The 25442-nt window shown below is 43.0% G+C and overlaps 1 protein-coding gene across 1 annotated transcript in view; it reads right to left on the bottom strand.

Moving 5' to 3' along the window:
• Nucleotides 1-25442, bottom strand: part of LOC134800272 (phosphatidylinositol 4-kinase alpha) — a 68832-nt gene that overhangs the window by 6938 nt on the left and 36452 nt on the right. The window contains exons 15-31 of the mRNA XM_063772781.1: nucleotides 20039-20312; nucleotides 18933-19034; nucleotides 17377-17578; nucleotides 16440-16577; nucleotides 16036-16140; nucleotides 15447-15638; nucleotides 14704-14911; nucleotides 13815-14015; nucleotides 12179-12311; nucleotides 11706-11780; nucleotides 11027-11253; nucleotides 9894-10021; nucleotides 8255-8401; nucleotides 7515-7696; nucleotides 5805-5934; nucleotides 4942-5409; nucleotides 3861-3981 (exon numbers count right to left, since the gene is read on the bottom strand). Of these exons, the coding sequence (XP_063628851.1) occupies nucleotides 3861-3981; nucleotides 4942-5409; nucleotides 5805-5934; nucleotides 7515-7696; nucleotides 8255-8401; nucleotides 9894-10021; nucleotides 11027-11253; nucleotides 11706-11780; nucleotides 12179-12311; nucleotides 13815-14015; nucleotides 14704-14911; nucleotides 15447-15638; nucleotides 16036-16140; nucleotides 16440-16577; nucleotides 17377-17578; nucleotides 18933-19034; nucleotides 20039-20312 (3033 nt within the window). The remainder of the gene's footprint in view (nucleotides 1-3860; nucleotides 3982-4941; nucleotides 5410-5804; nucleotides 5935-7514; nucleotides 7697-8254; nucleotides 8402-9893; nucleotides 10022-11026; nucleotides 11254-11705; nucleotides 11781-12178; nucleotides 12312-13814; nucleotides 14016-14703; nucleotides 14912-15446; nucleotides 15639-16035; nucleotides 16141-16439; nucleotides 16578-17376; nucleotides 17579-18932; nucleotides 19035-20038; nucleotides 20313-25442) is intronic.

Here is a 25442-nt window from a genome sequence, read left to right as displayed (position 1 = left end):
CGCTTTGAGGCAGCAGCCCTGCCATCAGCCTAGGGCACTATGGGCTAATAACCTGTATGCCCGAATCCATTTTTATTACTGAAACTCGAATCAAAAGAAACCGGACTGATAAAACTCTAACAACCTTCGGCATGAAACAATGGACAATGATTGGTTGCTGGAATGTAAGAACCTTGAAAGAAGAAAGTCGCCTACACCAACTTACCAAAGTCATGCGTAACTATAAGCTTGAGATTCTAGGCATTTCAGAGACCAGATGGAAGGGGTTTGGGGAGCAGCTGGTGGATGGGATGACATTTGTCTATTCCGGCAAAGATGTCACTGAGAAACACGAATATGGCGTAGGATTCCTAATGACCGACAAAGCAAAGAATAGCTTGTTAGAATGGCATCCTGTTTCGGACCGCATTATAACAGCTCGTTTTCACTCAAAAGTAAGAAACATCACGGTTATACAGTGTTACGCGCCAACAAATGCAGCGGACGCAAGAACGAAGGACAAGTTCTACAGCCAACTTCAGGCCACACTACAGAAAACAAAGCGCCAAGATATTGTTATATGTATGGGAGACTTCAATGCCCAAATGGGAAAGAGCAACTCGAATATTGAACCGTGGATAGGCAAGCACGCGGAGGGACACCGAACTGAAAACGTTGATAGGCTCATAGATCTTTGTTGCCAAAATGACTTAATAGTAGGAGGATCTATATTCCCACACAAGAAATGCCACAAAGTGACATGGGTCTCACCTAATCGTCGCACGGAGAACCAAATCGATCATGTTATGATAAGCCGAAAGTGGAGAAGATCTCTTCTAGATGTCCGAAATAAACGAGGGGCTGACATAAACAGTGATCACCACCTAGTTGTCGCCAAAATCAAACTTAAAGTGGCAAGCATCCAGCAGAGCTTTAAGTCAGCAAATCGCAGGTTCAATATCGAGGAGCTCCAAAAATCCCCCACAAGGTTACGTTTTCAAAACGAACTCCGCGCGCGTGGCGAGAATATAAGTGAAACTCAGGTTGCCCTGGAAGAACATTGGAACTCCGTTAGAGACGCTTTTCGGAAAAGTTGCGAGGTTGTGCTCGGATACGAGCGAAAGCCAAAGAAGCAGTGGATCTCAGGAACCACTTGGGATATGATCCAGACAAGGCACGAAAAGAAACAACGAATTAACTCCGCGCAGTCCATAGAAATTAAGGAAGAGCTAGCGTACGAATACTACTTATGCGAGTCAAAAATCAAGCGCAACCTCAAAAAAGACAAACGTACTTGGACGGAAGCGATAGCACAAAAGGCGGAGCTGGCTGCGTACTCAGGAAATATGGGGGAGTTGTATAAGTCTGCAAGGACTCTCTGCAATAAGCCTATCGCTGACAAACCACTGAAGGACGCAGCCGGAAAGTTACAGGTAACTCTGGAGCAGCAACTTTGTACATGGCGAGAGCATTTCGCTGAGGTGTTTAGGGCCCCGACTTCTTTGGAGACTACAGTCGTACATAGCCAGACTCTGCCCGATATTGATGAAGACCCTCCGAGCATAAGCGAGATCATCAAAGCAGTTACTACGTTAAAATCTGGCAAGGCACCCGGTAACGATGGGATCACGGCGGAAGCTCTGAAAGTGGATGTAAATCTCACCGGCGAAATTCTCGAGCCACTACTGACGCGCATTTGGGAACAAGAGCAGGTACCAACATCATGGAAGGAAGGCATTATTATAAAACTACCCAAAAAAGGAGACCTATCCCAATGCTCTAACTGGAGGGGTATAAATCTGCTACCCATTTGCTCTAAAGTGCTGTGCAAGATCTTACTCTCGAGGATGGCAAAAGTGATTGACAGCAAGCTCAGAGAAGAACAGGCAGGATTTAGGCCGGGGCGTTCATGTGCGGACCAGATCAACCTCTTGCGAATGGTCCTAGAACAATGTCAGGAGATGCAGTGTGAGGTTTTTACCCTATTCGTGGACTTTGAAAAAGCATTCGATAGGGTAAAATGGGCAAGCATATGGAGGGTTCTGAAGCTTAACGGTGTGCCAGATAAGCTGATCAACATTATCAAAGCACTCTACCATGGATCGTCGTGTAGAGTGCTCCACAAGGGTAAACTCACTGAGAGTATAGATGTCACAGCAGGCGTCAAACAGGGTTGTTTGCTCTCCCCACTGCTATTTTTGATGGTGCTCGACGACGTGATGTGCAGGGTTACCAGCAAAGGTCGAAGAGGCTTGCCTTGGACATCTGAAAAAGACCTCGAGGATATCGACTTTGCAGATGACCTCTGTCTTATAGCAACCACGCGTGAGCAACTCCAAGACAAGGCGGAAGATCTAGCAGAGGAGGCTGAAAAGGAAGGATTGCGCATTAACTACAAGAAAACAAAGGAAATGCGCCAGAATACCACCGATTCAACTCCGCTGCTGATTAAGGGAAACCAGATCGAACAAGTGGCGAGCTTTTGCTATTTGGGCAGTATTGTCGACCAGAGTGGAGGAACGGAAGCTGACATTGAAACTCGAATAAACAAAGCCAGAGCTGCATTCAGCCAGCTTAAACCTGTGTGGAACTCCTCTATCCTAACGAGAAGAACTAAAGTGAGGATCTTCAACTCGAATGTAAAGGCCGTGCTACTGTACGGGTGCGAAACCTGGTTTGTCCGCAAAGACCTAATGACAAAACTCCAAGTGTTTGTGAACAAATGCTTAAGGCAAATCCTACGTATCTTTTGGCCTAACTGGATCACAAACGCTCACTTATGGAGAATAACCGGACAAGCACCCGTACACAAGGAGATCCAGACGCGGAAATGGCATTGGGTTGGGCATATCCTCAGGAAACCTGACACCCACCTATCCAAAGTGGCCCTGACCTGGAAGATGCCCGGCAAACGGAAACATGGTCGCCCTAAATCTACTTGGCGCCGTTCTGTGGAGCAAGAGCTGGGTGTATTGGGGATGGGGTGGGAGGAGGCTACCCAAGCTGCCCAGGACCGGAGTCAGTGGAAGAAAAAGATTCGAGCCCTACACCCCAGCAGGGGGTAACAGGATGGAAAGAAGAAGAAGACTTAATGTTTCCACTCGAACAGTGGAAACGTCAAGTTAACTTAAAAAAATCCAAGAGTAAAGTGAGGCCCGTTCATATAATTCCGAACGAACATGCTCGTTTGGTGTCAAATCTAGTTGTACGCACGAATGACACAACGCGATTGGTCGATGAGTTGTGCAGTCTAACGCAACTAGTTGGCGATTGGCTCGCATTTGTGCATGACACCAATGTACTAGCCCCATTCGTAGTGCTCGTTAAGGGGCCCACAAATTACCAGTTCACCGGACGATACTTATCAGCCTGTCAGTTGTTCGGAGCTGTCAAATTTTGCTTTTAACTGACAGGCCAATATCGTCTGGCGCACTGGTAATCAGTGGGTCCATTACGAAGTAATATGAGTCGCTTAACTTCAAGCTCGGGAAAATCCATCTGTCAGATTATGCGATTTTGATTTTAATTGATTAAGAAAGAAAGATGAGAGGGTCGAAGGGATTTACCCGAGTTTGAAGTTAAGCGACACATATACACCAAGAAATGTAATCGGTGATCAGGAACCTATTTTTCTAATTCAGTCATCGATGGCGATCACATTTAACTATAGGACCAACCTCGAATTCACAAAAAAAAATTGCCTGTTTCATACATTAGGGCTGGTCCGATGTTGATATTTTCTATGAGAGAGTTAATTTTTTTTTCGCGATTTCGCTGTTGGTTTCATAGTTAAATGTGATCGCCATCGATGACTGAATTAGAATAATTGGTTCCTGATCACCGATTAAAAATCATCGTGTATAAGTTGATGGTTAACTTACGGTCTTTGTTATGCATTTCTTCATCGGTGTACATGTTGGTATGCATGTTCCATATGAGCTGATGGGCCACCACCTGCGACTTGCGCGCGAGGGACTTTATCAGCTCAGACACGTAGCCCATCTGCAATTATCAATGTATGTTATTTGGTTTTATCTTTTGACATATTTGAAAAAAAGGAAAGATGGTAAAAATGTCTTCGCTGAGATTCTCGCGGCGCTGGGTAAGTAGTAGTCTTAGTAGTAGTAAACTCTTTATTGTACAAAAATACATATTAAAAATGATAAACAATTAGTAAGAAGTACAAAGGCGAACTTATCCCTTTGAGGGATCTCTTCCAGTTAACATATGAGTAGTAGTTTGAAGTTTCGGTGAGTCGGTAATGTCAGTGGGCTTAATTACACTGAACCACTAGTTTGAACTTCACCCGTCGCGATTTTTTTTTGTAAAATTTTAATAGCAGAGCGATCTGCTGACCAGTGGCGTAGCTAGGCGTGGGCGAATCGCCCTTAGGGGGCCCCCTTCGCCCACGGCCTCGCACTTAGGGGGCCAAAGCCAATCTTTTTATTACCTTGGGAAAACACATTGAGAAGGGCCTCGCAGATTTGGTTCTCGCCCACGGCTAGATTGGTTCACGCTCCGCCACTGCTGCTGACAAGATTAACCTTTTGATTTCGCTATTTTCACAAGACACCGGTACTAGTCCTGGACGTGATAGGTCGGACATTGAGTGCCCTGAGCACGTGACATAAGATGAAGCTGTACTGGGCGGCTGTGACATGTCTCGACACGTACCGTGTCGTGGCGCAGCGCCTGCACCAGCTGCGGGAAGTACAGCAGCACGGCGGAGGACGGGTAGGACGTGAAGGCGGACACGGCGGCCTGCGCGGACAGCGGGTGCGGCGGGTACTGCCGGCTGTGACATGTCTCGACACGTACCGTGTCGTGGCGCAGCGCCTGCACCAGCTGCGGGATGTACAGCAGCACGGCGGAGGACGGGTAGGACGTGAAGGCGGACACGGCGGCCTGCGCGGACAGCGGGTGCGGCGGGTACTGCCGGCTGTGACATGTCTCGACACGTACCGTGTCGTGGCGCAGCGCCTGCACCAGCTGCGGGATGTACAGCAGCACGGCGGAGGACGGGTAGGACGTAAGGGCGGACACGGCGGCCTGCGCGGACAGCGGGTGCGGCGGGTACTGCCGGCTGTGACATGTCTCGACACGTACCGTGTCGTGGCGCAGCGCCTGCACCAGCTGCGGGATGTACAGCAGCACGGCGGAGGACGGGTAGGACGTAAGGGCGGACACGGCGGCCTGCGCGGACAGCGGGTGCGGCGGGTACTGCCGGCTGTGACATGTCTCGACACGTACCGTGTCGTGGCGCAGCGCCTGCACCAGCTGCGGGATGTACAGCAGCACGGCGGAGGACGGGTAGGACGTGAGGGCGGACACGGCGGCCTGCGCGGACAGCGGGTGCGGCGGGTACTGCCGGCTGAAGTACGACAGCGCTTCCACCGGCGTCACGCGGGCCCATGTCACCATGTGGACTAACTGTCAAATATAACAAGTAGCAATTAGCTAGAAGCGTTTTTCCGAGCCTTGGTAATAAAAAAAATAATTACTCAATCACGGGTCTCGGAGTAATCGGTGAACATACATAAAAAATAGCCACAATCGAATACAGAACCTTCTCCTTCTGGGTAAAGAAATCGGTTAACACATTCACTGCCCCCGACGCACATGTGCGTCCACCGTCATACAAGTTTGTTCCTAGGCCACGCCCCTGGCAGTGAATGCGTTAATTATATTTATTTTTTATTTTCTTTATTAGGAAAAAAACAGATACAGGCCAATAATATTTACAGGCAAACTTACTAAATAGTAAATATAGGCTACATCCTAAGACAATTCCCACTATAGATAACCTCTCAAAAGGTGGTACATACCTCATGCGCGTCGTTGAGTAGAGTCTCCGTTGTGACCAGATATTTGAGGGCTTGGGGGATGTGGCACACAGCGGTCGGCTGGGCCTGCACTTTGCGACGCATTTCGGCGATAATACCCTCGTTATTGAACCTAAAATTAATAATTATTAATTTAAAAAAATATGTAAGGTGCAGGGGGGCAATATCGACTGCGGGTTAAGTAGCAATTAAAATCATTGTATTATGTGTAAATTTATAGGTGACACAGCCCAGGTAAGAAAGCACATCAAATATTTGATATATGTATTTCAAAACAATCAGTCAGATTTATATAATAAGCATATATTTTCATTCATTTTATTTATTTTATTTTCTTTTGCTTTTGTAAGAATTTGAGTCCTCCAATTGAGGGGGGATTTAAATCTTCTCGAGGCACAGGTGTACGGTTGGAGCCGGTGTAGCTTTATTTGAAGTTCATAAGCGCATTGTAATATGCCTACTTGAATAATAAACTATATTTACCTCTTTATCTTTACCCCGGAGTTGAAATTGTCCCCCTGCACCTTACACGAAACTTAGGTTCGCCAAATATAGGTTCATGGCCTAAAAGTGTTCCAAGATCTTTGTGAATTGTAAATAATTTTGTAGTTAGGTCTTGTAGTTATTTAGCCTATTTCTTAAATATTATTATTTTATTCATTCTTCTTCTTCAGCCTAGCGTTTTCCCGGCCTAGCGCCAGGGTTCGCTTTCCTGCTCCATCTTCTCCACTTTGCCCGGTCTTCGGCATCCACAGGTGTGAGATTGTTCTCTTCCACGTCCGCTATTTTATACATTATTTAAATTAATTTGAATGTCACTATAAATTTTGATCCTAATTCCTACCTGTGTTTTATAGAATTTCAAAATTTCTGTATAAATTTAAGCTCAAAATTTCTGTATAAATATTCAGCTTGGCGTAGTCGCGCCACGTGCGCTCGGTGTTCGGCTTGGAGCGCCACGTGGCGATGTTGTCCTCGCCGGGGATGGCCTGTGTCTCTTACCTCTCCGGCAGGAACACGGCCAGCGTGGGGCTGATGTCCCACGCCAGCTTGGCGTAGTCGCGCCACGTGCGCTCGGTGTTCGGCTTGGAGCGCCACGTGGCGATGTTGTCCTCGCCGGGGATGGCCTGTGTCTCTTACCTCTCCGGCAGGAACACGGCCAGCGTGGGGCTGATGTCCCACGCCAGCTTGGCGTAGTCGCGCCACGTGCGCTCGGTGTTCGGCTTGGAGCGCCACGTGGCGATGTTGTCCTCGTCGGGGATGGCCTGTGTCTCTTACCTCTCCGGCAGGAACACGGCCAGCGTGGGGCTGATGTCCCACGCCAGCTTGGCGTAGTCGCGCCACGTGCGCTCGGTGTTCGGCTTGGAGCGCCACGTGGCGATGTTGTCCTCGCCGGGGATGGCCTGTGTCTCTTACCTCTCTGGCAGGAACACGGCCAGCGTGGGGCTGATGTCCCACGCCAGCTTGGCGTAGTCGCGCCACGTGCGCTCGGTGTTCGGCTTGGAGCGCCACGTGGCGATTTTGTCCTCGCCGGGGATGGCCTGTGTCTCTTACCTCTCCGGCAGGAACACGGCCAGCGTGGGGCTGATGTCCCACGCCAGCTTGGCGTAGTCGCGCCACGTGCGCTCGGTGTTCGGCTTGGAGCGCCACGTGGCGATGTTGTCCTCGCCGGGGATGGCCTGTGTCTCTTACCTCTCCGGCAGGAACACGGCCAGCGTGGGGCTGATGTCCCACGCCAGCTTGGCGTAGTCGCGCCACGTGCGCTCGGTGTTCGGCTTGGAGCGCCACGTGGCGATGTTGTCCTCGCCGGGGATGGCCTGCTCCGGCCGCCCGTGCGGGTTGTGCCACGTCACTAGGAACTCTATCTCTACGGCCTGTTGAATCAAAATTACATGGCATTGTTATTCATTAACTCAGGATGATAGGTTATAAAGTAAACGTATTCATAGAGATAGAGAAACTCCAGTCACTGTGTCAGTTTTAGTTTATGTTTTGCATAATAAAAGGTCTTGCGTTTTTCACGATGCAGTATTAATTAATTACCCATTCACAACATAATCGTTCACGAATGTATCCTGAGATTTGGCCGGTGGCTTCACGCTTGTATTCGACCGCTTGACATAATAAAAGTACATAGGCAACTTTCGTCCCAACTCACCATAAGGTCCAGAATAAGGTTCCTCTTCCTAATGTAATCCTTCACGAATGTGTCCTGAGACTTGGCCGGTGGCTTCACGCTTCTATTCGAGCGCTTGACATAATAAAAGTACATAGGCCACTTTCGTCCCAACTCACCATAAGCTCCAGAATAAGGTTCCTCTTCCTAACGTAATCCTTCACGAATGTATCCTGAGACTTGGCCGGTAGCTTCACGCTTCTATTCGACCGCTTGACATAATAAAAGTACATAGGCCACTTTCGTCCCAACTCACCATAAGCTCCAGAATAAGGTTCCTCTTCCTAACGTAATCCTTCACGAATGTGTCCTGAGACTTGGCCGGTGGCTTCACGCTTCTATTCGACCGCTTGCCGGCGATACTGCCGGCTCCGCTGCTGAGCGTCGTCGTTGACATCGGTACCTGGGATATTCGACTTTGTTTCATAGATGTTTGGATCCATTTTGCAATGGTGTGTAGAGTTATGAAGGTTTAATTTTAAGGATATTTTGAGTGATATGGTTAATTGGTTATTGCTAAGATAAATTAGAAAAGAAATGATGTTATTCAGTTAGATAAAACTTGGAATTTAGCATTTGTATAGTAAATTGATTTACTAACAAAATATGTGAAAATAACAAGAACTTAAGGTGATCTTCATTTGACTAGAAAGTGGAACTTTCTCCTGGTGACAAGCGAAAAATGCTACAAGATGTGTGAAATGTTTATATTGTCTATTGTTTCTTAAGAGTTAAAATGCTGGTATGAAGCAATTTTAATTATAACACCATTACCGAATGACATTTACCAGGTATTAAAAAACTGTTTCTAAAGCGTAATTTCTGTCAAAATGTTTATGGGATTAGCATATTATAAGTTCTAATTTTAGCACAGCTTACTTTCATCTTGCTTAACTTAAGCTTAAAAATGACTGATGTATTGACTTTGCCGCAATCATTATAAAGCTTATATTATAATATGGCATAATAAGAATATTTATTTTGTTCGAGTTAATGTAGAAAATAGGGAAATAATTCACGCATACTCGATTTATCTGGCGCACAAATACATAATGCTTATATGAAAATACTACATATTCAAATACATATAAAGCATCAGTGAATATGCGTTATCTGTTCAAGCCTGGTCAATACGCAAATCGAATATAACTCACCGTCAAGTAGTTCATACTGGCTGTCGTTTGACTCTATATTCAGTTATAAAAAAGAAACAGTTTAGAAATGAAAACATACACTATAATAGAGTATTTGGCTTAAGCTCTGGTTACCTAGAATAGCGGTGCCGTCATATAGCGGCCGTCTCCATACAAAATACTACGACATCCATATTTAGCCGTATTATTTTGTATGGAGACGGCCACTATATGACGGCACCGCTATCCTAGGAAAACCGAGCTTTAGTGGTTAACTGCGAACTTATTGAAAAATAAGTCAAAGTTTGCTCGAATAGTTCATATTAAATACCTAATTTTCTAGTTAAGTTGCTAGTCGTGTATTTGAAGATGTGAAAATAATATGTTATTAGCAATTTTGACAGTGTGCGTGACACAAAAAAAAAATCCGTGCACTTTAGAAACCCAATAAACAAAAAACAGGCCCCGTATACAACATGCCAATCGCTAACGCTACGTAGCGAACGGAACGCAACTGTCACTGTCACACAAATATGGAAGAGTGATAGAGACACAAAGCGATTCGATGGCAATGCGCAAGCGATTGTCACCTTGGCTAGGCCACCAACATTGCGTAACAAATAATAAAAAAAAAACTTTTAACACAGTGCAGTAAGGTTCAACTCACTTTACCTTCATTTAATTTGAGAACTCGACGTATAAGAATTTTGCACGAACCACGTAATAATGTACCTTAACACGGGGTATTAAGAATCAGTTTACCGTGTTGATCCAGCCGGTGGTCTGCCGGTTGCCCATGTCGCTACTGTTGACCGACGAGCGCGCGTCAGTAGGGGAGTTCGACGTGTAGATACTCTGTTGACTGCTGGGGCCCAGTTGGTCGAAATCACCTGAAACGATGTCAAGTATGAATAATTATTTATTAATTAACCTTTTGAACGCCACAGACGGCAATTGACGTCAACGCAAAATCGTGACAACGACGTCAAAGACGGCATTTGACGTCAATCGTCTTTTGATGAAAATCTACTGAAAAACACCCCATTTTTAGGTTGGCATTATTTATTCACAAAACTAAATTTTACCCCCGTGGCGTCACTGGCACGGCAAATGGATGCGCCGTTTAGCGTTCAAAAGGTTAAGGAATTACACGCGTACAGATGTGCATAATTACTTTCCGTCGTATTTTCACGGAAACGAACGTGTCTTGCTATTTCAGTCAGTCTCGGTACAAAATGTACTGAGGTTGATTGAAGCAGCATGACAAATACGAACGCTTCCGAGAAAATACGACGGAAAATAATTATGCACTACATGAACTATACATACAAGAAACAAAAGAGGGCGCACTTGTTAATTGTGATGTTGCGAAGCCAAGTTGAAGTTTCCAATTTAGGCTACAAGATGACTCTCGAATCTGTAACTGCTCTCGACATAAGTGATCTAAATACGCGCTGTATACGCACTCTCTGGGGATATTCCAAGCTAGAAATCGGGGTAAAATTACCCCTAACAAAATATTTACTTACCAATATCACTGCTTTTCAAATACTTCTTATCGGAATGCATTAACTGCCAGAACTTGATGAGCGATGTGATGTCTTCTCTTAAGGCACAGGACGTTTTGCTGGGACACTGCAGCCCGCGACAGAAGTAATCTAAGCAAGCACTGTATACGCGCTCTCTGAGGATGTTCCAAGCTAGAAGTCAGGTTAAAATGTGAGAAATACTGACCAATATCACTGCTTTTCAAATACTTCTTATCGGAATGCATCAGCTGCCAGAACTTGCGACAGAAGTAATCTAAGCAAGCACTGCAGGTATACGCGCTCTCTGGGGATATTCCAAGCTAGAAATCGGGGTTAAATGTCCTCTATAAAGAGAGAAATACTTACCAATATCACTGCTTTTCAAATACTTCTTATCGGAATGCATCAACTGCCAGAACTTGATGAGCGATATGATGTCCTCTCTTAAAGCACAGGACGTTTTGCTGGGACACTGCAGGCCTCGACAGAAGTAATCTAAGCAAGCACTGTATACGCGCTCTCTGAGAATGTTACGGGCGAGAGAACGGGGTAGAATGTCGCCTTGTAGGAGAGATAGGCCGCAGGATAATAGTCTGTAAATAAAAGAAGTTTAGAGTTAGTTTTCTTTCAATCATTTAGTTAGATAATTTAGATATACAATGACTTCTTACAAATTGACTACTTAAGTAAAGCAATAGGCTTACCCCCTTATTCATAAACGCGCTATAAACCTCGATTAGCTAATAATCGTTAGTCCTTATCTGTCATTTTGACTTATGTATTTGTAAGAAAGGGATAAAACATAATTTAACTAAATCAGGCCCGTAAAGTTTTATGAATAAGGGGGTTACAAATTACTTCCTAGTTTAATTATTTTACTATCCCTTTGACACTCATTCTTAGAGGTCAGATGAAACTGTCACGTAAAGATTACTCCTTCTTTTTTTTTCGCAAAAAGACAGAGACACTATCGAACAAGATATTAGATAACGAAGTTCAAATTAAGACTCTAAAACTGAGCGTTAAGATTCAAAATGCAACTTACTTGAATCTGACACCAACGGCTTCCACGTGCCTGTTTATATTGTCCCGAACATCTCCAACGGCCAATGGTAAAGATCTGAAAAGAGTATTATAACTTTATTTTTAGAGACAAAAAAAATAGAAACAGTAAAAATCTTTACTTAAATAATTATTATGTATGTACGTGTACATACGTTAAATCTCGAGATACCAAAAGAAGGATTTCTCTTATGTACAGATGTGCAAATTTTTCAATCGGAAAGTTTTCAAAATCTTAGAAAAGTTTTGGGATATTTTGAAAAACTTCACAAGATATACTTAAAGGAAGTTTTCAAAATATCCGAGAATCTTTTTGGGAAGTTGCACATCTGTATTCTGAGGTATTAAAAAGCCAAATGTCATTTTTGAGCGTAAGATGACACGGCTCTTAAAGTTGCTAATTTTAGGACCTATGTCCTTGAGTGGCTAACCACGCTCCTGCTGAATCGTACTAACCTATGGAGCATGCTGGCCAGCATCTCGACCTTCTCGTGACTATTGTACTTGGCCGTCTCAGCCAGCTCGCAGAAGTACCGCACCCATACTGCGTGCGGTGCCACGAACGGTGGTCGAGGTTCTAGTTTGGACCCTGAAAAACACCAAAAAAATACCAAATGACATTTCGCACAATAAGCTCCAAAGAAAGATATTGGCGTCCGCTTTGGATGTCCCAGGCCGTAACTAAAAAAACAATAGGTAATTATTCTGTAAAGGGTTCATCTACATATCTTCATATCTTGTTACTCTAGCTGTAAGTTTTCCTAACAAAAAAAATTACGTCACAGCAACAGGGAGAGGGGTGGTCATGCCAAGTGTGACGGGACGGTATTAAATACCTATCTCTTTCCTATTAAAAAGTGTGACTCAACAAAATTTAGATTTTTTAGATCCCCCTCCCCCTCAAGGGGGGAGGGTGTAATTGATGGATGACCTCAAATAGGCTTTAAAAGATGTTTACAAAGTATTTGACTAACGGCAAGACCGAAGACTTCGTACTTATTGCGTCAAATGGAAAAGGCAGAAATTACACGCAAGCAGTCTGCAGAATTGTAGCCCCGCGAAGTTAGATTCCTTCGTTATAATTTCCTTAGGCTTCGTCCAAAGTTGTCACTTTGGCAATCGCGGGTAGACGTTAATATGACGAAGAACATACCCCGATAAGCGGCTAGCGAGCTGATCTCCTGGTGGGAGAACAGCCCCATGGCTGTGGTTAGCCATTGCCACTCCACTACTGAACTTCGGTGAGTGTCAGTAGTCTATAATAGAACATACCCTCATAAGCGGCTAGTGGGCTGTGGTCTCCTCAGTTTGTGGAGAGAACAGCCCTATGGCTGTGGTTAGCCATTGCCACTCCACTACAGAACGTCGGTGAATGTCAGTAGTCTACAGTATAGAACATACCCTCAGGCGGCTAGCGGGCTGGTCTCCTGGTGGGAGAATAGCCCCATGGCTGTAATTAGGTTAGCCACTGCCACTCCATTACTGAACTTCGATGAATGTCAGTACTCTATAATAGAACATACCCTCATAAGCGGCTAGTGGGCTGAGGTCTCCTCAGTTTGTGGCGAGAACAGCCCCATGGCCATGGTCAGCCAGTGCCACTCCACTACAGAACTTCGGTGAATGTCAGTAGTCTATAATAGAACATACCCTTATAGTCGGCTAGCGGGCTGGTCTCCTCAGTTTGCGGAGAGAACAACTCCAGCTCCGGCCGCACCGTGGTCACCCACTGCCACTCCACTGTTAATGTCAGTAGTCTACAACATAGAACATACCCTCATAGGCGGCTAGCTGGCTGGTCCCCTCAGTTTGCGGAGAGAACAGCTCCAGCTCCGGCCGCGCCGTGGTCACCCACTGCCACTCCACTGTTAATGTCAGTAGTCTACACTCTACAGTATAGAACATACCCTCATAGGCGGCTAGCGAACTCGTCTCCTCAGTTTGCGGTGAGAACAGCCCCATGCGGCGGTCGACGGTGCACTGCCACGCGGCGAACATTTGCTGCAGTAGTCTCAGCTCCAGCTCCGGCCGCGCCTTGGTCAGCCACTGCCACTCCACTGTTAATGTCAGTAGTCTACAATATACAACATACCCTCATAGGCGGCTAGCGGGCTGGTCTCCTCAGTTTGCGGTGAGAACAGTCCCATTCGGCGGTCGACGGTGCACTGCCACGCGGCGAACATTTCCTGCAGTAGTCTCAGCTCCAGCTCCGGCCGCGCCGTGGTCAGCCACTGCCAGCACTCCACGGCGGAGGTCACAGCGTCTTCGGTGAATATGTCCACTTGGGACCATGCTGCAATACAGACATGATGGTCTGTCAAATATTTGTGGCTTTCTATCAGAGAAGGGTCTTTAAGCATCATCTGCAATAAGGATTTCAGATGGAAACGTCCTTATTGCACTTGAAGCATAAGGATCCTTCTGTGATGGAAAGCCACATTTTTGATACACATTTATTGCCGTATTACTTTACGAGGAGATTATAAAAGGAGAGTTTCGGTCAGGCTGTCAATTAACAGTGAAGGTGCTTGAAAAATATCGGCTGAAGTCATCCTACAGATGTAGTGCATAATTATTTTCCATCGTATTTTCAAGGAAACGTACCAATGTATCTTGCTATTTCAGTCAGTCTCGACACAAAAAGCACTGAGGTTTACTGAAGTAACATGACAAATACGAACGTTTCCGAGAAAATACGATGGAAAACAATTATGCACTAGGTACATCTGTAAGCTTTACTTTGTCTTGTTGCTGGAGATTTGAAACAAAACTTGCTTTTACAAGTCACGCTCGAGCCCATAAACTTAAGAATTAACGTCCTACCAGACATATAAATTGGGTAACTAAAAGTCAATTAATTCCTACGAACACGTGAGTTTACGAACACGTGCGAGCTGCGCAAAGAATGTCAGCCTGCAACCTATCATTTGCTACTGATGCCTTACTAAAGTTATTATTAAGAAACTATAGAATTTACTCACCCACTGAATGTAACAGCGCGCGTGCCGTCCCATCCTGCGTGGCGTGATGTCGCGCATGTACTAGCAGCGCTGTAGCACGCCACAATGCCGCACGATGCGCCGTCTCGCTCTCGCTGGTACAGGCGTCTTTTAGTGCGGTATGGAGGCGAGCGCCCACGCGCCATAAGGCAGCTTCGCCGCCGCCTTCCGCTGCCACTGCGCCGGCCACCTGGTGATAAAAACATTAGTGTGAGAGCGTCACGCAAGGTGGTCTCTTTTCTAACGCACGGGATAGTAGGGCTGATGCCTGGTTCAGCCCTATCCTACGTACGACTAAAGTATCAAGGCAGGGTCGCCATGTAAGAATTGTACTTCACCGGCATATTGACTTCTTTGTGATGCTACAGCGAATAATGCAGCTGAGTCTTGCGTCACGCAAGGAGGTCTCTTTTCTAAAGCGGCATGGGATAGATGGACCGATGCGCGATAAGCCCCTCTTCTTTCTGTCGCTAGGGAAAGTACTTGATACTAAAGCTTGGCAGGGTCGCCATGTAAAGATGTACTTACTTCACCGGCATATCGACTCCTCTTTTGACACTACAGCGAGAAATGCAGTTGAATTTTACGTCACACAGGGGGGACGGTTCTCTAGAGCGGCATGGGATAGAGGGGCCGATGGGCGGTCGAGATGAACACTCCGGTCGCTAGGGCTAGTACTACGTGGTGCCAATGAAAGCAGGGTCGCCATGTAAAGATGTACTTACTTCACCGGCGTATCGACTCCTCTGTGACACTACAGCTAGCAATGCCGCTGAATCCTGCGTAACACAGGAGGGACGCTTCTCTAGAGCGGCACGGGATAGAGGGGCCGATGCGCGGTTGAGTCCCGCCGCGCCTAGAAGTGCCCCAGTCGCGAGCGCCAGCCCTACGTGGTGCCAGAGCGTTGAGTTGGGGACCTGGAATAACAGTACATTAATATTGTGAGCGGGAATTCGTATAGAGATTATTTGATAAACAGCTAAGCGTGAACTAGGGTAGGATTTATATTTTTTTGCGACATAAATAGTTGAGAATCTGCCGTCTTAGATAAGCTTACAAACTAGAGGCATGGCCGGTTTTTCGAGTGACGTAAATGTGTAACTTTAACTTTAAACAGCCCGAAATAGCGTTAAGGTTAGTTAAGAGTTTAGTTTATTAGTATAGAAAGTAACTCAAGTGGTTAGTGACGTGATAGTTTCCTAGTAAAAGGTAGTAGTTGTTTACTGAAATATCAATCAGTTTTCAATCAAACATTGTACTCAAAACCGTTCAATATAGGTAGACCCATAATATCGGAATCAACCGGCAATTAACCTGATTCAGGTACTCCTGCAGATGCGAGCGTGTGGACTGCGGCGCCCATTTCATGGCCTCCTGAACTATCCCGTGACAGCGATCGGCGAAATCTTTCACTATCCCCTGAAAATGAAGCATTTGTTTAGTTTAAAATTGCAAGCGGACAGGTATTAGGGGTATACTTAGCAACTGTTTTTAAGCTCGATTGCCTGTATCAGGAAAGCACGGGATTTTGGGTAACAAGAAAAAAATGTTAATTGCCGAAACACTCACCTGGTTAACGACACATTTTTCAACAACAACAACAACAAGTCTGTCCTGGTTGGGGTGTAGCTCCAAGCTGAAGCTATGCAGGATTATACAGGATGTCCAACATGAAACTCACAAGAGACAGGTTATACTAATACGTCATATGGACTCACCTCTCTACCTTCCAAGGTATCCTGTAGTTGAAGAGTGAAGTCAGTGCCGGGCACTTTGAGCAGAGGCGTCTCCTCATTGGGGTCTAACTCCAAGCTGTAGCTCAGGACTTGCAGGATGTCCAACATGGACCAGAGGACCTGGACAAAGATTTTAAATAAACAGCTGCACAATTTTGGGCAAGAGACTCTTGGAGAATATTCCTAAGGAAAACCACTACACGTTCTCAAAATACGCCGTAATATTTTATTTTAGTTTTGATACGAATCAATCTGACCACTAAGAATTACAAAATGGCGGGCATTTTTCTCGAAATTACGTAATAGGGCTATGATGGAACTAATGAAAAGACATGCTAAAAACGAATTCCACATGTACTGCTTATCGTGGACCTGCTAAAATGTTAGCTTATCTACTTCTCAATGAAGCATTTTGAACGTACCCTAATAGTACCCTACAGTCCAGCTAGCCACTTGTCGGCAACTCGCCGTATCGGCGTATTATCTATGTGGTTGAAGTTAACCAATAGGAACTTTTCGTAGCTCACGTTTCTGTTTCGATTGCGATTTAAACCGACATCTGCCGAGAGGCCTCTTAAAGTGATAATGATAATCAAAAGCACCATTAACTAAGAATTTCATATTTATATTATATATATCGTTGTCTGAGTACCCACAACACAAGCCTTCTTGAGCTTACCGTGGGGCTTAGTCAATTAGTGTAAAAATGTCCTATAATATTTCTTTATTTATTTATTTATTTCAAAATGACAGGTAATTATCTCGGAACTTCAGATATAGGTGTAAAACGCAACTGGTCCATACACAAGTCAAAGTTAAAATAAAAAGAGATTAAAACACTTAATTCCTCGCTCAGTGCTTATCATAGACCTGCAAGAAACGTAAACTTAACTATTAAGTAGTGGCCAGATTGGCTTACCCTACAGTTCCACAGCAGATGAGGAAACCGATCCACTAGTCCAGCCAGCCACTTGTCGGCCACTCGCCGTATCTGCTTATGTATGTGGTTGAAATTGACCAATAGGAACTGAGCGTGACTCTCGAGCTCGCGCTCTCGAGACTCATCCTTCACCTTCTCTGACATCACGTCCAGGAATTTGAGGAATACTTTGTCGCCGACACTGTGAAATATGATTTGATAGATTAAGGGGCTACCCGAGGTCTTCATCGATTTTTGACAAGTCGTATCTCCTACTTTTGCACTACAGATAGAATTATAATGCAAACGGCTATCGGTTCTTCAATCTTTTATCTCCATTTTTGTTTACCGGATTTTAAAAGAAATGAAGACTTATTTATTTATGATTTTTTTTAAACATTGTCTAAAGACTTGTCTTAGACTCACTTGTTTTAGTCACTCGCGCGACATGTTTCGGAGAGCCTAGGTCTCCTTTCTCAAGCACTAACAGCCGTGCCGACGGCCGTGTATCGCTTACTTCTTTTTTTGGTCTAAAATTGATCAACTTTGATGCCAAATATCTCGAAGACAATGGAATTTGAAGTAAATATGGGATACTATATTGCTTAAAGCCGTTGCTGTTAATGATAAGCTACAAAAAAGCATTAGAATTTTAAGGGATTGAGATCGAAAGTCATTGGGATCTCCTTAAACATGCTAGAACACAAGACCCCCGCCGTAATTTGCTCATATTTAATGATTACGAGTAGATAGGCTGGAAATAAGACGTTTCCCGCTCTTCGACAGTCGCGTTAAGCATTATTAATAATGAAGAAGAAATAATTGGGTCAACATTATTTTCGTTGTCTTGTTTCTGACTGTATAATGTTTTGAAAAGATGTGTCCCGCCGAGTTTGTTGCCGGTCCTATATTGGGATACCCTCCTCCAATTGAGGGCGGATTTAAATCTTCTCGAGGCAGAGGTGTAGGATTGGATCCGGTGTAGCTTTATCTGACACTCATAAGGGCATTGTAATATGCCTACTTGAATAATAAACTATCTTTATGTTGTCTTGACGACTCTGTCACGCTTCTATTTTTCTTTTTTATCAAATAAATAAAAACCGTTGAGTGCTATTGCATGTCTTCCTAGCTGTAGATTATAATTATCTTGAGAAAAATTAAAATCTAAACTGTACTTTTCTTACGACAGACAACTAATACTCATCGAGACAATTCAAAAAACCCCTAACACAATTAGGTTGCGTTGTTTCATCACAGAGTTCCCATGGCCACCTCCTGTCTCCATCATCAGATCAGTTCGACAGTACCATATTATCGTATTGTCATCAGAACTACATACAGCTGCCAATTTTCATGACGCTACGATCCTTGGAAGATGGTTAAATTAGTTACCTTAGATTCCATTACATACTCGTACAGGTCGACCTAATAAAAGCTTGTTAAAAAGCTCCACTCCGTCACATTTTTTGGGGATAAAAAACAAGACAATGTAAAGAATGTGTGACCAAATTGTTCGAATCTCATGAATATATTTAGATGCTGTGGTAACATACCTGGCGACGCATTGCCACATCATACTCTTGTCCTTCTGTAGGGCTGTGTCGCTCAGGTACTCTATGATCGGCTGTAGACTGGGTTCCGGAGAGTTGGTGACCCTACAAGTGATACATTAATAATATGGTTAAATTATACTTACAATTATACTAACAATAATTCTGGTCAACTTTACTGCCCCACCTGCGATAGAGTTTTTAAAAGTAAGTTCGGCTTTGCCAGCCATATCAGAGCTCACGCTCTCGCCGTTGCCGATTACGGCATGGATAACTATATATAAATAATATGGTTAAAACTGTCAATGGATGGAATGGTCAAAAATGTTTGATTCTCTTTTTAGATAATGCAATGACATATGTTTCAAAATAATAATCAGATTCCATTTTATATTTTCCTAAGTTAACGAGGTTTTACGTTACTTTCAATCGACAGTTACTACAACGTCTCAGAAAATAAACACTGATGCAACACAATACACCCGAAATCGAGAAAGTTGACAATAATGTATCTTTAACTCCTGGCGTTCAATAATCGATACAAGTCATGAAGGCATTTGTAACTAGTAGCAGAAGCTATTTCTAACTTACATTAACTCCAACCAACAAAACCTAAGCAGGACGTAACGGCGCGTAGCATGTCAACCATCACAGACACATCTTACGGATGGTCAAAACCTTAAGTTAAGTATCTGCGTCTATAACCCCTGGACCACATTAGTGATTTTACCCCTGACTTACCTCAAAGTGTCCAGCCAATACACACTGAGCAGATACAAGCACGGCGCAAACGTAAGTTTGCCAACAATCACCGATACATCTTGCGATTCTTGCGGATTCTCCAAAAGGTTCAATATCTGCGTCTTCAACTCTAGAAGCTAATTCACATATACAAACTATTTATGACCAGTAGATACTACCCTTGACTCGCCTCAAAGTTTCAAACCAGTACACACTGAGTACTGGAGCAGATACATGCACGGCGCGAATGTCAGTTTCTCGCCTATCACCGATACATCTTGCGGATGGTCCAAAATGTTGACGATCTGCGCCTTAAACCCCTGAACCACATCGATACAACTCACCAGTAGATTCTACACCTGACTTACCTCAAAGTTTCAAGCCAGTACACACTGAGCAAATACATGCACGGCGCGAAAGTAAGCTTCCCAACTATCACCGATACATCTTGAGGATGATCCAAAAGGTTCAAGATCTGCGTCTTCAACTCCTGAAGCTCCGTCACTGACACGGAATCGTTTCTGACAGCTGAAGTGTACTGAAGTTCGCGCAGGTCGGAACGGAGTGAAGTTTGCGAGACCAAGTAGGGAGATTTTACTGCTATCTCTTTTACGCCGGCGTACCATTCTTGCGGCCACAACCCTGAGAAAATTGTATTGTTTTATTGTTTTTTTTTTAGAGTTTGACAGTGATTATTCACAGCTGTGTTTTCTGAAAAAGTGCGATCCACATTATGTATAAATTGTTGTTTATTTTATATTATTTTAGTATTCTTTTTACTATACCTATACCAAAAATACGTACGCCTAATAATAGCTATTGAATAAACACTATTGGATGCTTGTAATTTTTTCGTTAAGTATATGTGTATATCAGTCTTTAATGATATTGTCGAAAGGAAAGTCCACGATTTAATTATAGGATATTATTTCATTTCAAGGGGTCTTCAAAAAGTAAAACTTCAACACTCGATAAGCATTCTACAAGTATTTTTACAAAACTATGTAATGGTGACTGAAATTTTGACTATTATTAATTTGGATGAAATGGGTATGGGACATTCATGAAAAAGAAAATAACTCGGTTATATCACGACGTCATCTGCGATATAACTTTATATCACCCGCAAAAAAGGGTACAAGCTACGAATTTTTAGAAATAAAAGTCTAACATTGCACTATGATCGACCTAAAAAGCACACTCTGAAATAATACGCACACTACGTAATATCGCTGTAACGGTTAACATTATTTATTGTTAATATACAACCTTTTATGAAATGTGATGCCATAGTTATAATTTTAAATGCAACATTGTGCAGTAAAGGTAACGCATATTTATAACGGCTTATTATTAACCGGGCAACTAAAATATTTAACAGGAACTTTCATTGGGCATATAATAATATAATTTGGCTGTGCATTAATATTTTAGCACCAGAAAAAATATTTTAGCTTCAAATATAAGCATCATATTATTAAAAAAACTGGCAGCAAAATCAAGCCACCTAAAAAAATTATAGGGAACTTAAAGTTGGCGTCTAAAATAATAAATTGGCAACTAATATTGTAAAGCAATCATAAAATTTAGTTGTCATCTAGTTGTTCACACCTAAGTAATCAACTAATTATAACTGAGCATATCGTTTCAGCTAGGTAGTATTTTAACACGAAAGCAGTTAAATTTAATGAATATTGGTCACTTTTTACACAAAACACCTCAAATTAATTTACCAATACGCAATGGTCAGTATACTTATAGTCGAAATTTCTAATCATGAAACGCCTAATGGCCTTTATACCATTAGATCTTTAAAATTTTAATTACTAATTTCAATAGTTACCACCGTGTTCTGCTAGAGTCAACAGATAGGTGCCACGACGAGCGAAGCGAGGAGGAGCGTGTTAGGTTGACCGTGTAATGACCAAACAAAATATTTTAAAAGAACTTCATTTTTTAATTAGCCGTTTTTTTTTTTAATGTGCTTCATAAATGGTCTCTAATATATTAATTCAGTTGCCAAATAAATACTTGGTACCTGCCTAAAAATAATCAAAAGCTGTAACGGCATTAAAATACAACTCATATTGATATATTTTAAGGCTCCGTTTTAGTTGCCAAACTATTAATTTTAGTAGCCATTTCTATTTTTTTAAACTACCCAAATTCGATTAATTAGTTGACCGGTTAAATACGTGCCATTTATAACATTATAACGCTATTAGAACATGCTGTATAACTTAAAACAAATCTCACATGGCGACCTTGCCAGTGCAGCTATAATGTTAACGTGTCAAGTGGCAAGCCGAGAGACATCTTGTATTTTTCACATTGTCACTCGATTTGCTCGGTGAGACGTGCTAAAAGGACTGGATCTGCCATATAAGTATGTAACTAGCCTTCTAGATATAAATCAATAACTATAACACCATATTAACAATATTTCTGCAGACTTATTGCTACAAAACAGACTTTCAATAGCGTCGGCTTATGGCTTATGTGTATAAAAACCAACCAATGTAGTGTCGTGAGTTAAGCCTCCGCCAAGTTTTAAAAACTCGAAACAACATCCTTGCTAACTTTAATGTAGTAAGGTTTTGACTAGACTCTGCCCTTGCAAATATAATCTAGTTTCCGTGTTCATTTTTTCATGGCATTTGCCTCTGATTCAAACTTGTAAAAATTGAATATAAAACTACAGCGCTATCAGCGCTGACTTTCGGGACCATTTCGTGGTAAACTATTTATCCCATCAAAAACATTACATGTAAAAAGGTGCAAGTCTCGCAACGCTTTTACTACAAAAAAGTTTTGAGATGTAATGTGAAACTAAGTCGGTTATTTTAATCATTGCCAGGGGGTGTTAAAACCGTATCAATAAGATATCTTTAATTTGTAATACGTATAATGACTTGGCCATCGCACGGCTGCATAATGACAAAAGGATCATCGTCACCTATTAAAAATAATTCTAATTGAACATAACGCAAGCGCTAATTGCAGTTTGAGCATTACACATATTTACGAGTACGGTACGAGTAAAGCATTACGTGCGATTGCCAAGTCATTATATGTATTACAAATTAAAGATATCTTATTGATACGGTTTTAACACCCCCTGGCACTGATTAAAATAACCGACTTGGTTTCACATTACATCTCAAAACTTTTTTGTAGTAAAAGCGTTGCGAGACTTGCACCTTTTTACATGTAATGTTTTTGATGGGATCTCATCTCTTTTTGTAGGCAGTCCTTCTTTTCGGGTACTCATACCCATACTATGTATACACATATCATAACTAAACATATCTTCATTCATACTCACATCGTACATCGTAGTGTACCTTTACTTTACCATTTGTAGGAACTGCAACAGTAACTTTGTAATATCATATATTTATATGGGATTACAAACATACTTATGCAGTTCTTAGATCTTTAAAACGTGACTGATATTGCAATATTTTTAGGTTTTCCCTTTATGTGGCCATTAAACCCTAACTCTGTACCAAATTTCAGCTCTTTGAGTTTATGGGAAGTACTAGTTCTATTCTGATGATCATGACTGAGTGAGTGTCATAAATGCGAAACTTTGCTTTCGCTTAACTTCGGAACTAAATGACCTACAGACTTGAAATTTTGGATTTTAAGTATGTGATTATAGCTTACTGGATGACCAAAGTTTCTGCGTTCTGGTCTTATCCAGAGGTTCTCAAATAGGGGCCTGAAAATGCGGCGAAATGGTTCCAGTAAAGGATGGTACGGCAGTGTTTGCTTCGCGCTCGACTTGGCGGGGGCACTGCCGTGCCCCCAGATTTATTTCAAGTTTCAATTTCTTTGTTGTTCTATATGTACTTGTGTATGTTATAGTTTACCACGAATAAATGCGATGATTCTGATTCAATTTTGCGTCATCCTCCTCTTAACCAGACTAGTGTGTTTTATGGCCTTCGCGTAACTCACAACACAAGACAAATGTTCCTCGTTCCGTCGCAGACAGTCCGTTTTCGTCACAATCAGTCAGTACGCAAAACCATCAAAACCAAACACACATAACGGTCTACAAGCCGGTGTACTCACGCTTACGCATGGCTACAGCGTCGCCAGAAGAAGAGAACACGTTAATGTCTAGTAAGGTCAGATACAGTTCAAGAATAAGACAGATCGACAACGTTTCAAGTTTTTGCCATTGTTATTGTATGTTTCCTAAAGCAAATAAATAAATATCAGGGGACATCTTACACAGATCAACCTAGCCTAGCCCCAAACTAAGCAAAGCTTGTATTCACTATGGCTGCTAGGCGACGATATACATACTTATATAGATAAATACATACTCATATACATAGAAAACACCCATGACTCAGGAACGAATATTTAGTGTTCATCACACAAATAAATGCCCTTCCCGGGATTCGAACCCAGGATCATCGGCTTCACAGGCCGGGTCACTACCCACTAGGCCACACAGGTAGTCAGTAAAGACGACGAAGAATTTCGTACATTGAACTGCAATTTAATATCTCTATCGCACGAGCATAGGTAACTATATTGCTATCCCGCCGATGATGGTGGCGGTCAATGCCATTGTGAGATAATTATGCGCGCGCACTAATGAAAGGCCTGAGTGGACGCTCGAGTTGGGCGTGCAGCGGGGCGGGGCGTGCGGCGTGCATGTTAAACAAATGCAAACGTATAGGAGCGGCCTTAGTGCACGCTGCTCAAATCACTTGTGAGCCCGACGCCACGCTGCACGCCCCGCCGAACGCTCCGCTCCGAGCATCCACTCAGGCCTTACACTTAGACATAGGAAATTGCCTGTAAATGTACGAAATTCTTCGCCTATGCCTTACTTTAGGATGATATACTTATACTGTGTATTAGAACTGAATGTTACAAGATTATAATTAGGTACCAGATATATAAACATAGCTAAGAACCACCGCAAGGAAACTCGCTTTTACGTTAAAAAACTGCATCGATATCGGTCCGTTTAAGAGCTACAATGCCACAGACAGAAATTGGCGTCAAATGTATACATTTCACACCCCTCTTTTTGGGTCGGGGGTTACAAAGGCGGTTGTACCTAAAGACTTACTGCGGAATCATAAAACAACTGATCTATAAAAGAAATAAAATCTTGTCAGGCTTGAAATAAAGTTTGTCCTACCAATTCTGTGCCGGTAACGGCTCCGCCACGACATTACTCGATTGGCTATGTGTCGCTCCATCCCAACCTATGGTTATCGCTGCCGCCGTCGCAAGTCGCTCAATGTCGTGGCCGAGACGTTCGGAACATCAAATTTTATGATTCGCAAAAAGAATAACTGTCCTTATGAGAATCAAAGGTAATCAAAGCAATAGTTATTTGTACAACAAGAGATCAAAGTTTGATATTTCTTCGAGTGCTTATTTTGAGTCCCGTGCAAGCGAAAGATTTTATAATAGATTCACTCGCTACGCTCGTGAATCTAATTTAGAATCTTTAGCGTAGTAAGGGATTCAAAAGCGCACGAGATGTAAATAACTTTGATCTCGTGTAGTACACAAAATTTTTCACCCTAAGCAGTGAGAACATACCTAGAGGGACAGAGATAATAGAACCCAAGTATATCGAACTTGTATTAGACCCCGCATGTTGAAATGACATTTGACTATAAAGGTCACTTGAATGTCATTTTGCTCACTGAGTGAGACAAAATGACTCAGTGAGCAAAATCGCATTTTGCTCACTGTTTTTAAGAAGCAAAGTACCCTTGTTCGAGCTGCTGA

This window comes from Cydia splendana, chromosome 19, assembly GCF_910591565.1.
Source record: "Cydia splendana chromosome 19, ilCydSple1.2, whole genome shotgun sequence".
In the NCBI taxonomy this organism is placed as follows: domain Eukaryota; kingdom Metazoa; phylum Arthropoda; class Insecta; order Lepidoptera; family Tortricidae; genus Cydia; species Cydia splendana.
This window is presented reverse-complemented; position numbering and strand designations above follow the sequence as displayed.